Source organism: Haliaeetus albicilla, chromosome 2 (assembly GCF_947461875.1).
Source record: "Haliaeetus albicilla chromosome 2, bHalAlb1.1, whole genome shotgun sequence".
NCBI classification, from domain to species: domain Eukaryota; kingdom Metazoa; phylum Chordata; class Aves; order Accipitriformes; family Accipitridae; genus Haliaeetus; species Haliaeetus albicilla.
The window spans coordinates 21,917,583-21,931,467 of NC_091484.1; the positions used below are offsets into that span (position 1 = coordinate 21,917,583).

The 13,885-nt window shown below is 43.0% G+C and overlaps 1 protein-coding gene across 1 annotated transcript; it reads right to left on the minus strand.

The window, feature by feature from the left end:
* Positions 1-764: 764 nt before the first annotated feature.
* Positions 765-13,748, minus strand: SFRP4 (secreted frizzled related protein 4). The gene is made up of 6 exons (XM_069809567.1): positions 12,934-13,748; positions 12,696-12,776; positions 12,548-12,613; positions 9,659-9,857; positions 6,759-6,822; positions 765-4,280 (listed from the first exon to the last, which is right to left on the minus strand). The coding sequence occupies exons 1-6, from the start codon at positions 13,511-13,513 to the stop codon at positions 4,092-4,094; spliced, it is 1,179 nt and encodes a 392-aa protein (XP_069665668.1). The 5' UTR covers positions 13,514-13,748; the 3' UTR covers positions 765-4,091.
* Between the last annotated feature and the right edge of the window lie 137 nt (positions 13,749-13,885).

The window sequence follows — 13,885 nt, forward strand, 5'->3', positions numbered from 1 at the left end:
TCAGAGATATTACAGGAAATATAGTGTCAGCAGTTGAAATTGAACGTGTTTTTTCCACAGAGCTTTTAGTAGGTCTAATTAGAAGTAATGCACCTCTATAGAAATTAATAATTGCAAGTAATTGGTTTTTTTTTTACTATAAATGGAAACATAGTTTTGAATGTTTGTTGACCCATATTGATGGATTTATATTTATTTACAAAATTTATTGGAGTTGATGTGGTTTACCAGAAAAATCTGGTGAAGGAAACGTTTTCAGATGTGCATTTACATTCAGCTACTAAGTGCAACCAAAAAGTGTGTCTCGGTTGTGCATAATTGGAGTAAATATTTTTTCAGGTTTCATTCATTTGGAATCTAGGTTACAATGCTGGATAAAATAATTTAAGAGCTGTTTGAGTATTTTGGACTGGAAAATCTTCTTTTTATTTGTACAGGAAGTATTTCTCAGTTATATGCAATGGCTGGACAAAAGTAACGAAGTTGCAACACTGAATTGAATTAAAGTGACCGGGTCATTCAGGTCTTGTTGAAGGGAGGTTTATAGGGTTTTTTTTAAATGTGGTTCATAAAAGAGTTCTGATTTGCATTTACAGTGACCTTCTAAAACTGTGCCAATTATTCACAGTTAGAGTAAATATTTTTTCAGGTTTCATTCTTTTGGAACTGAGGTTAGAACATTCACTCAAAATATTCAATGGCACCGCTTACTAAACCGGGCACATGTGTGTGGGAGGTAGTAAGAAATGCACTAGAAGCATATGTTCCATGTTCCAGGCAATTTTTATTTTATATTAAAAAAAATGCCAAGCCCCTCAGTAAGAAGGCAGTTGTAACACTGAGAAAAAACATTTGACACTTCCAAGTTTTGGCCTGTTAACTTTTCAGCTGTAAATAGGTACAGTAATTACTTTGGTCCATCAGCAAACTATTAGCCCGCTCTACTAAATCAAGGTTTCATGACTCTGGTGCTGGGTAACACAGCAATGACTACCCCTGGCCATGGATGCGCATGAGGAGAGGTGAGTCTGACTTTCTGATGCGTGCTGGGGAGTTGAAGTGGTGAGTGGGCCACGTGGGGATGCAGGAGGGTGCACTTGCCTGCTCAAACAGCCCTCGCTCCTCCAACATCTGTTTCACACCTTCACAAGGGAAGGGCAGCGGGCTGGAGAGTGGGGATGTTCTGGGTCTGGATTCAGCTGGCATTTGATGTTGCAGTGAGTTAATAATTGTAAGGGATTTTCATAATGGAGTGACTTACATTAGTCTTGAATTGAGTTGGCCCATGGCTTCTTAAAAAGTAGAAAAAAATGCATTTGGGAAAACACACTACCTTACTAATCCATCCCCCCTGTCTGCACATCTGTTCTTTAAATTATGATATCCCCTGCTTTTTGTGGTATTGCCTTTCCTTCTGTATTTTTACCATATCAGAATGAGAGTTAGTCAGCATAAAGTATACATAAAAAATGTCAAGGGGTTTGGAAACACCGGGCTCAGTGCATTGAAGTTTATTCCAAAGTACTGGAATGGTCAGTCTAGTGACAGTAACTTACAGGAGGAATGGTGACTATTCTCTGGAGGAAATAATTTTTACATTTTTTTCTCTGATATCAAAAAATGAAAAAAGTTTGATTTTAACAGTTGTAAAATATTATATGATGTTGCTGTGAAGTTTAGCTAGCTGTTCCAAAAGTTTCATTCAACAAACACCACACTTGACCATGTTCACAATAAAATTGGTTAAAGTGAAGTATCAGAACTTTGGTATTTGTAATTTCAACCTCACATTAAGAGGACTGTTGCTAATTTTTAATAGCTATCCTCATAGATATTTATTAAGGTACTTTAAATTGGGATCAATAGGTAATCAAACTTAACAACTCCTGCTACACAGTAGATAAAGCTATTTTAGAAGCTTTCCAATCATACTGATGTTTCAGATCTGATGACACAGATTAAGTCAGCATTTTCAAACTCACCTAACTTAGTCACCCACAGTGAAATTCTGTCTCCTTTGATTTCGATGTCAGGTTTTCCGTTTCATTGTACAGGATTAAGGTTTCACCTATAGTCTGTATTTAGGCACCTGTCTGTGGTCTGGTTTTTTAGACTTGTCAGACATTCCCCCTAAAGTCAATAGATTAAATATATGTTCAGCATTCCTGGCACCTGGATTAAATTTTGGATGTAATTCTGCAGGTGTTCCATGAAGATAAATTTCTGCATCTGCCCAGATTTAGCAGAAAGGGCTACATTCAAATGCTGACGTTTGCATATTTTAACTAACTCCTCAAAGCTCAACCAATGATCATGTAGGGTGGGGGTTTTTCCCCCGAACTACCCTATACACTATTATTCCATTTTTCTGTAACACCTCTGTCCCTTTGTTACAAGCATTCTAACTTGGCATCTATGTCTTCAGCTTGTGTTAGCATATTACCCAGTATATTACTGCTGCTACCAGTATCACTCCAGCATAGTCTGCCTTCAATTTCACACACACAGATTTAATGGGAATTCTTGTAATGACAAAGATCAATACACTGACATGACCAATTGCAACTCCTTGTATTAACCTCCACAGAACTCTTTTTTTTTTCCTGACATAGACCCTCTCTGTTTTAGAAATGCTCATTTTCTTTTATAGATACCAGAATTGCCAAGTCTAGTCCTTAGTTTTGCTGCAGGAATTCTTGAAGCTCTTTCAGATGTCTATCATGAGCTCTTACAATGTTAATGTAGGTGATCTTCTTATGTGTTAACAGAAATCAGACTGTTATCTATACTGCCTATAAGCTATCCGTACTGCCTCATCCAAGTACAGCTTGGGAGGAATAGCGTAAATGCCATATTGGAGTTATGTTGATTAGATTTATATCACCTTTGCTATTTTAATACCTCATATGGCAAATGTTAAGTCAGTAAAACTTAGTACATAAATAAAAACATCTGCTTTGTCTGTGACCCTTTGCAGGGTAAATGTTACTGTTGGATCAGCAAAACTGCAGATAGCCAGTCGTTTTGAGAAGTTCATGAATAGGGACAAGCCTTATTTATTTATTTATTTATTTATTTATTTGGTATCAGAGAAAGATTTAGAAATATGGTGTCAAATGATAAAAAAATTATCCAAATGAACACTGAGCCACATGAAGCCCTATCTTAATACTGTACAGTAGCTGTCAGTTATGTTTAGAATAATGCTTCTATTCCAGTTTTCATAACAAAGCTATATTACAGCAAACATAAGTGTTACTTTTATGAATTCTACAGATCTTCACTTAAATCTGTCCTTTTAAAAAATACTGATTTTTCAATTAGATGCTTAAATATATTTGAAATTATAACAACAGAAGCCAGCCTGAAGTACAATAAAAAAATGAAATGTCTGCTTTCAATGCATTTTGCTACATGAACCCACAAGATCAAATACTAACACTGTAAGCATATTTTTAGCACACAGAGAAAAATAATCACATAATGCATACCCAGATGCTTATTGGTAAACTATGCTTTTGAAGGCTCTGAACAAGGGCTGTGATTCCAAAGAGCAGATAGATTCAGCTCCAGCAGCTGCACTAGTTGCTGCCTGAGACGTCTGCCAGAGGTTACCATTCTTCTGCTTCTCCCTCAGCTGCTATGGCTCTCAGCTCACCAGACTAATTCACAGACTAACTCACAGAATAACTCACTGACTACTACAGCACTGCACTTTTTGAGGAGAGAAGAGATGCCCGATGCAGCTCGCCAACCTCTGGCAGGGAAGCAGAGCAGGCAACGGGCACAAGGAGTTAAAACCTCTGGCAGCCAAGGCTAGATCTATCTAGAATTGCAAATCAGAGCCCTAAGATAAAGCTCAGTCAGCTTGAATACGCCTACCACATATTAGTGCAAACCTATGCTCTGTGGCTTGCAGTGGCTTGAAAGGAAAAGCAAACCTTTTAAAAGTCAGGTGCAGCAAAAACGTCTATGTAGAAACTGCCATGAGTTTTTAAGTCAATGAGTTCTGGATTAATAAAACATGCCAACCAAGCCAGATTGTGACCTTCATCGTGTGGGGAAAGTCTTTCCTTCTGGAAATTTCATACTTATACTTTTTTAGGGTTGATTTCTTTCTGGCCATTTCTTATTTTAATGGCCTTTTTGGGGCCACTGACCAGTGGGTTGGTGTTCTTTGTTGATGGTTTTGGGGCTCCGCTCCTACCACTGCGTCCTGCGTTCTGGTTCTTACTGCGGGCCGTTCGCAGCTTTTGTTCTTGCAGTCTCTGTTCCCACCTCTGTGGAAATGAGGAAGACAAAGAGGCTGAGTTGGGGAAGGACATAATCATAAACAATTATGTCTTAATCAAAGCTATGCTGAACCAGTGATACTAATGCTGCTTTTAATGGGTTTGTGCTCTATTCTGCGGGGCCATCGATGTCAGTGTGTTACAGCTGTCTGCAGGGGGAACCTGCCACATGATCTTGGGTGGGAGAATTTCCACGATATCAGCAGATGACAATGACAACTGCACACCTTGTGTGCATGCTGCATGTGAGTGTGCATCTCATGCCTTTTCAGAAAGCCAGGGGAGCTGGCACCATGCCATCAAAAAGACAGGGTCTGCGCACTGGAACTCCTTTGCAAAGCCCTTCTTTGCTGTCTTAACTGAACGTGCTACTTAACTTTTCCTCAGAAAAGTCTGCAGAAAGCAGACTGTCCTTTCATATATTTAAACACACAGCTACAAGGGAAGGTGGTATTTACTTTCTGCTTCTGCTATTCCCTGGGGTGGAGAGCACTGGGCATGAAAGAGCTTATGTTATGACAGACAACAGAGATGACCACTGAAATCACAGTGTTCAGTGTTGCAATGGGATGGTTGTGAATAATGCACCTGCAGCTTTATTCAGCAGCATCCCTGAGAAATTTTGAAAAGCAATGAGATCAATGAGCCCATGAAAGAGAATAGCTGTCTGATTTCCAAACCCAAAAGTGCAGTGGTTAGGAAAGAGGTTAAGTGGTTAGGTGGTCCAAAATATGGAGAGATCCACAACACTGTGGCAGAGACTGCAGTCTTTCACTTCTAGGAACAGAAGTACCTATTTTAAGGAAAGCATGGTAGATAGTAGAACCTGGAAAGAGTCTCACCTCTGCCCTCTATTAATGAACCTCTCTTCTGAAACTCCCAAAGGCAGGGGCTTTGCCCAGTGGTCAGAGCAAGAGAAGTGCTGTCCAGCTTTCCTATTTCATATCTCTGCACTGACCCTGCTGCAACTCAGACACTTGCCCTGGCTAGAGGAGAGGCCAGCCGTGTTGTGGTTATGTTAACAGCTGTCTTCTGTAGTTCACAGACAGCTCAAAACATTCAGTTTAAGTGGTAACTCAAGATAAAAGTTGGATGCAAGTCTTCAGGGATGAATGATGGGCATTAAAATGAAGCCACTGTGATACCTAACTCCATACAGCTATCTTTGTGTCGTCAGGGTCATTATATGTATCTTTATAAAACAAAAAAGGCATTTATGCATGTCCCAGTCAAACATGTTTAAATGAGGATTTAATTTATGAAACTATTAATATCAGAGGGAATGACACATGCTTTGAGAATTATTTTGTTTGGCAGTCATGCATCTATTTGACAGTCTGGAAATGAATGTTCAAACAGGTTTCAAGACACAATTAGAAATGACAAAACAGTGTGAGGAGGCCACTAAAACACACTGTGTGCCCGTAACAGCCTATTAAGTTGACAGCTAAGGGATTTCAAGAGTCCAAGTCATACGTCAGTATTCTCCTAAATCCCTCATGGTATCATCTGCAATTGCAATATATTTATTTTTTAAAGATTTAAAGCATGGTTTCTTTTTCACACATAGGTTTTACGTAAGTAAGTGAGGAGAAAAGGGAATGATAAGAGCATCAAATACAATTTCCACAAGGAGTTGGTCTGTAATCTAAAAGCTTCTGCGGATAGATACATACATCTTTTTTCCTCTTCTCTATCAATTGCCAATCAGCTCAACCCTTTCTGAGTTCCAGAGATAATTTTCTTCCATCTCTAAAAGTCTGAGGAAGACTCAGACACTGTCTTGATCCACCCTTTCTTTCCACTATAAAGAAGAGTTTTCAAGCAGGAAGTGATAGCAAGTGCTACCCTGAAGCCCCCAAAAGTAGGGGCATCTGCTGCTCCTGCCTCCCACGTCTCCATACCATAGACTTTTCCTTCCAATGTTCCCTGAAACCAGTGAGGGCCAACACTTTCAGTGGGTCTTTAGTGGGAAGTAGCCAGCGAGAAGTCTGCGCCTCCCACCTGCAATCTTTAATGCAGCAAAGCCCGTTTATCCAGCACAGTGGATTTTAGCTTCCTTTCTTACCTAAAAGGTGGACTATATACTCCTCTGCATATCACCTATCTGACAGTTACTTGCCTTAGCAGTGATAGGAAGGAAATTCCTAGAGGCATTACTGTAATAAGCCAGAGTTCACACAAAGATCATCCAACCATAATATTGAGGGACAGTTTGCAGATAAAACAGAAATAAAATGGAAATAAACCTTTAGGGGCCTTAAAATGCAAGACTAAAATTTTCAAATTTTCACTTACACTTCTATGTAATTATGAGGTATGAAAATATTGAAGTGAAAATAATAATACCCAGAGGTGATATGGATATCTGAAAGTCAAGCAAGTTATTCAATGCTGAAGTAGAGCGAAGGTGTTGTTTAACTTTTTATCAAGAATATCAGCATTTTTTTCTTTGGTTGTATTTACCTTAAATCTTTTGTTTAGTTGATCCTTCCATTTTTCAACTAGACATCCATCAAGAAGCATCAACCTGAAAATTAAGAAATAAATATAGATATTTCTGGTTTAGATTCCCAAGATGCCATTCCAGATGATTTAACACAGACCGAGGTTGAAATGCACCAGCAGGTACTGGTACTGACAGTTTCTCAGTATGGGATGATAGGCAGAAAAATATTTTTCTCCATGCCTAAATGCTTTCTAATGGATTTCTATAGGCTTATACTGATATTTCTGAAATCCTATTCTGAACTCTGTAAAAACAGAATACAGTTTTCAAAAGAAATCAGATTTTACAGCCAAATCTGCAGCTTATAGCCAGTGTTGAGAAAACATTTGAGCCCTTTGTCCTCACCTGCAGCTATTCTGCAGGGGGAAATTGTCCTGTCTTGATCACTGTTAACAAAAAGTGATGGGTTGGGTAACATCCCATGAAACTGTTCAAAGGTATATGTACATGTATTTTTACTTATGCCCACTATATATTTCTCTGTGTGTTTGTGTGCAGAAGAGTAGTTGAAAGAAATGTAATTTACTTCTGAATTTTAAAAAAGCTGTTTCACATGCACCAGTTAATACAGCTTAGCTGACGAATGGTAACACCTTACCTGATCACTTACAATCTTCTCCATTTCTACCTATAAATACATGAGGACAGTATTATGGATTTCCTACATGTAACTACTTAATGAGTGCTTTAAAGTGAATTTGGAAATTTTTTTTTTTTTTTTTTTTTAAGATACTGGGCCTTAATATGCCCTAATATCGTTTCCCTAATTCTGGAAGGTTTTACTTAGACATCAGTGTTGGCTGGAGACATCAAAACATCATTATGTATGCACACAATTTCATACAGCACTTTGCTGGCGAGTGAGATTTACACACCATAGCAGGGCCTGGCCTGCAGTTTCCATGAACAGTGTTGCTGCTCATACCAGTTCAAAAAGAGTACAAAATGCTGCCCCTCGTAGCCATTAGCCACTGTGCATCCACTTTGCCCAAACATAAAAGGACTACAATGAGTGCAAGCCCTGGAGAATCAAGACCAACATGACACACACCTCATTTTCTTTCCCAGGAGAGATTAGGTAATTAACATATAGGATTGAAGCTAAGGCCACATCATGATGAATGAAACCACAACACAGTGTGCATCTGATGCAGCTTCTGTTTGGGGCAAATAATGGCGCGAGACCCTAACCCTGCTGATGGGCAATGGGTGTTTTGCCATTGACTTCAGTGGAGATACAGCTTCCACCCGTTTTGCTTCTGGCATTTTTAAAAGCTGCTGTAACTCAAAACCTTCTGTTTGCATGCCACTGAGTTCAACAGGAAACACATATAATAGTTTATGTTTCTTTTTCAAATCCATTTTAGTACACTATATGAAATTAAAAACCTCAGTGGCCTTTAGAACCCATCACAAAATATTTAGTGAATGGTGTGTTTTTCCATAGTAATGGAGAAGCAGATTGCAATCTTTCACTTTTGAAATCTCCCCTCCCTGACAGCCTCCTGAGGGTCCTGTCCAACAAAGCTCTGCAGGTCAGAGCTCCTCAATTGCAATCTTGGCCGTGGTCCTTCTGTGTGACTCAGAGCATGTGTCCCTAAAATGGCTAACACAAAGTAGAGGGCTCTAAATTAATCTTTGTGAAATATTTCCAGACCTGGAGGAGCAAGGTGCCATGTAATAATAAAACACTGTGCCTGCTGGCTCACAAAAAAAGGGTAAGGTAATAAGGTATCAGATATAGAAACACCTATAAAACATATATCAACATAAAACTCATTGAAAATATAGATATGGCCCATCAAGTTCCACACGTAGGTGTTCTATGGTCCTCAACAAGTGCGCATGATCAATTAACAGTCACATCACTGTGTGCAAAACCAGCCTGCACATTTTACGAACCTGCCTTACCTCTGACCCACGGCACACAGGCACATGTACCCACCATGCCACAACCCGTCCTGTTGCCATCTGTTGCTGCTGGTACATTTGGGGTGCTAACGGGGACGAGATGTCCCCTTCTGCCTCAGGGACACAGAGAGAAAAGGGAGCTGTGATTCATCACTCCCTCCCCTCCAGACCAGCATGCTGGATTTCCTTCCACGCCTGGGGCTAGGCTGACTGCCAGATGAAAGGTCTGGTAAAGTTAGTTTTGTTTTGCCTTTTAATCATACAGCAGGACTGGCAAGCTGCTCTGAGAGTATTTACTTTTCATCTGCCATGCGGGAGCCGGAGCTCCAATGGCTGCAGCTTTGGCTGGTCCCAGTACAGCTGTGGGATCAGAAACATCTCACCAATGGCACCCGTCCGAAGTATGGATAGGCCAGCAGAGAAAGCCTGGCTCTGTCTCCAGCAGCTCTGCAGACAGATGTGTATCATCTCTTATCCCCTCGCCAGAGGGGTCGGTTAGGCAGAACTGTGTCTTCCATGTGGTCCTGCCACTATGGACCACCACCTACAGCCACCATCGAGCTTGTAGCATGTGAAGCAGCTCATGCTGATGGAAAGTGGTCCTGGAAAAACACTCCCAAAAAGGCCGGAGATGCCTGAACTGCTGCATGATGCATTAAGCAATACGCTGCCAGCACCCAATGCCACCAGAGTTTATGCTCCACGTGTGAGCCAGGTTTTGTAAACACTGCATCGTGATGCAGAGCTGAGGCTGATTAAGTGGAAAAAGTTAATTGCGAAGGTAATTGAAACATGTAGGTGTACATGTGAGTTATCTTAAGAAAAACTATCAGCAGTGTAATATTAACTATAACTCACAAAACATGCTCGTGACCAGAAAGAGAGCTCCTTCCCGTCTATCACAGCTAGCTATAACACTTTTCTGCACCGCATCGCCCAGGCTTACCTTGAGCGCCATTCATAGCACATGATGAGAACATCCTGCTTCGGTTGGAGAGGTGGACACTGGCAGGAGGAATTTGTAAGAAGAGGCACTTGAGACAGAGGAATTGATGTCGAAGACTTAAGTATGTCTTTGACTTCAACCACAGTCGTTATCTCGTTGCAGTTCCCTCTTTCTATGCTTTTTACTTTAGCGTGAATGACTGCGATTAGAAAAAGAGAGGTGTGAGAACAACAAACGGTCTTAGAAATTTAAACACATCTCAAAATTAAAGAAAATATATTAAATTGAAAGCTGTTGTTTCGGCTGTGAAACCAGAATTACTGCTTCATGTGAGGGCACGTACAGTGGCTTAGAATAATAGAGGCCCGATCCTGATTTGGTTTTCAGTCAGACTGTTGACAGCTGTGAAATTAAACATGTGCTTAAATCTTTGCCAGATCAGGCCAAGCAATCTCGCCTGGAATCGCACATACTAACAGCTTCTTTGACTCAGACTTGAACAACCCTCGCATAAATCGGACCCGCTCTATAGCCACCTCGGCCCTTTTCCATTTAAGTAATGAATAATTTACCTCACAGACAGCTAACATGAATTCAGTCTTCTCAATAATAAAATCATTTCCCTGTAGGTTGCATCCAGGAACTAAAGTCTTTTCTTAAATATAAGAAGGGAAGGTTTGAAACAAGTACTCAAAAACTAAGAGGCTTAGGATTGTGATTTGCTCGGTCTATACATTTTTCATCTTTTGCCTTTGGATTAGTCATCATTAGTAAGATCCTCATACAAAACAGACTCCAAAATGGGTTCTTCTGACTCTGAATACACAAACATTCATATCTTTACCTTTTATTGAGGAATACTGCATGTCTGCACGGATGCAAGAAGGTGAAACTGTGTAGATTGCTCTAAGGATGAGCTCCCTACCTAACTCTGTACCTGTGAACCCTGGCAGTACCTACCCCCGCAGCATTTCACCCCTTCTTCCTTGTGAGAAGTACCAAATCAGAGAAATGAAGCATGTTTTTTTACACAAAGGACTTTGTCTCTAGGAAATGTCAAAATAGGAACGGTCCTGTTATCACAAAATTCTTGAGTGGAAGAAGCGTCAGAAGTGTATGTACCACAGGGTGACCAGCCTGCATTGACGCTGCCCCTGGCAGCCACAAGGTCAAAAGCCTTCAAATGGACCTACAAAAGCTTGGAATAAACTTCACTCGTAGAAAACAGGAGACCAGCAATTTTAATGCTGTCTGGGTTTTATGTGCTAACTTTATCAGGACATGTGTAACAGCCACAAAACACATGAGGGATTTCAGTTTTGGAGACTCACAATGCATTTTCAAGTCTAATTGAAACCAAGTTCTGGCCAGCTAGAAAAGCAATTCGGCTGTATATATTATTTTTAAAGGATTTCAGAAAAAAGTGGATTTTATTTGCGACTTGTTCTGCCTTGCCTTGTCTCTGAATTCATTTTCCATATGAGCATGTCCATTTGTTTCAGAGGAGGCTGAATAAAAATCTACGTCTCAAAAACAAAATCTTCATTTCACAAAGTCAATTGAATTAAATTTTGGATCCCAACCTACAGTTTTTATTCAAGCAACACTCCCACTGAAGTCACTGGAATCAGAATTTATATGACTAACACCTGTATTTCGTTTCATAGTCATTCAAAATGAATAGTCATTTTATATCACCGCTTTTTCATACATTTCAGACAAGTGTGGAAGTTCATTGTCCCACCTGGACATATCACTATATTCTCCTGAGATAGATTAAGGAATTATATAGAAGAAATATATGATATAAATGCACCAAAATGCCATAACAGAAAAAGTGTACAATTACCGAAGTTAGATGTTCAGCTTGATTATTCCCACCTAACTGGGGTCTGGATTTTTTTCCCTATACTAACAAAGAAGCAAATAACTACAAACTTGCTTTCATTTGATATCAGACAGAGAGGAATTGACTGGATATAATAACCCTATTACATAAGAACTCAATACATTCCTTGAAGAAACAACTTTTATCTGAGAAAAAGCCCATAAATTTCAAAAGACCAGAAGACTGCATGCTAAATTCATGGTTAATAGGGGATTTCTATTGACATTACAGATATTTAATCTGGTATTTTTCTAATGTTAATTAGACTTCTTCCTGGCTCCCAGCATCAGAAAACCAGAGCGGGGGGAGCCAGGGGAGAAGAGGGGTGAATGCTTACTTATATTGCCAATAAGCCATGCAACATACCATAAAACTATCAGCCAACTCCTCAGCCAGCTGGTGCAAATTGTCACTGAATTCAGTTAATCTCTGACAATTCCGCACCACATGAAACTCTGGCTAGTAAGTAAAAGAATATAGGAATTTCTAGTAATAACTTTTTACCTTGCTTCAGCTTCGTTCACATTTACAAGTTTTGTTTAGGTGATAAACCTTTGTTTATTCCACCTGCTACATGAAAACCAGAGCTGGCCAAGCAGCACATGGTCATGCTTACATCTCTGCACTTACTAGAGGGACCTTTGCAGTAGCAAGCACCCTTTCTGCAGAGCGACCTGTTGATGCCAGTGCACATTACCGACATTTCACTGCTTTTATAAGAAACACACCATCACCTACGCAATGACTGCTACCGCCTGCGCAAGGTGTGCGTGAGTGGCAGGTTTGGGAAGAGGACAGCTGGGTGTCCTCGGGCAAAAACCCACTTGGAAAGGCTGCGCTGGAGCAGTGTCCTCACGCTGCACTTGCTGGACGGGGCCTGGTGTGGGTGCAGCACCCAGCTGGAGCTGCCAAACTTGCGGGGGGGGGGGGCACTGAGAGGGGTGGGATGGGCAAAGCAAAGTATTTTTGCACACTCCCTCCCCCCCAGCCCACGCACTTACTGTAGCTGTAGTTCTTGGCCAGGTAGGTTGACAGCGTAGGCTTTGTCTTTTTGCACCTGCATCGCTCTTCAAAGGAAGAGAAGGGGAAATGGTTGAGAGGTGTCAGAGGGGGCCTGGCTCCGGGGATGGGGGGGGGGCCGAGGCTCACCCTGGCCGCGGCTCCTGCAGTCGGGCTCCGGGGGTCTCTCCGGCAGCAGCACGCCCTGCGTGAAGTCCGTCCACTTCACATCTGCAAACAAGAGGGGCGGCGGGGGAAGGAAAGCTGTCGGGGAGAGGCTCCCGGGGCAGGGGTCCCGAAGCCTTTCCCCCCTGCCCGGGACGCCCGGCAGGGGGTAGAGGGTCTGACGGCCCTCCCCCGCCCCCCCGCTTCCTCCCGGGGCCCTCACCCTCGGGCACGTCGGTGACGATGGCCTCCGGGGAGATGCAGACGCCGCGGTCGTAGACGGGGAGGTCGTCGCAGGCGAGGCTCTCGGGCCAGCTGTGGTTGTAACGGCGCATGATGGGCTCGCAGCCGTCGCGGGCTCGCTGGCAGACGGAGCGGCAGGGCTTGATGGGGTCGTAGAGGAACTCCAGGGTGCAGATAGGGGCATACATGGCGCAGAGGAAGAAAGGGAGGACCGGGCTGCAGCCGGTACCCACCAGCTCCTCGTACTGCTCGATGGCGAGGACGGCGTTTTCCTGGGTGCTGTGGTGGAGGTGGTTGGGCATGCGGGTGATGTTCCAGGGCATGGGGCGGCACATGGGGATGCGCACCGCCTCGCACGGCGCGCCCTGCGCCCGCGGGCTCACCCGCAGCCACAGGGACACCGCCACCAAGGCGCGCAGCATCCTCCTCCTCCTCCTCCTCCTCCTCCTCCTCCTCCTCCTCCTCCTCTTCCTCCTCCTCCTCCTCCTTGGCCGCCGCCCGGCTGCAGTCGAGTCGCGGGAGCCGCCGCGCCGACAGCCATGGACATCGCGGGACCGCATTTATACCGGTGGCACGAGTGACGTGGGGCCGATCGCGCTCCCTTGGCAGCACCGCTCCTCCGGGGGGTGTGTGTGTGTCTCTGTGTGTGGGGGGGGTGCGTGTGGGTGCGCGCGCGTGTGTGTGTTTTGCTGTGCAGGCACGGTGACATCACCTCCACCCCGTTTTAATCCCCCGGCGACATCACTGCGTCTCTCCTCCGTGGCTCCAGCCCCGTTTCAGTTTTCATCTGTGTCATAAATTCCTTCAGGTGGAAGGAGCGGGGGGGGGTAGTGGTGGTGTGAGAAAAGCAAACCCAAACCACACGCATCTGCCGCGGGGCTGCGCGCTCCCACGCGGGGAGAGGGGAGGAGGAGGAGGCGGGAGGCGGCGCG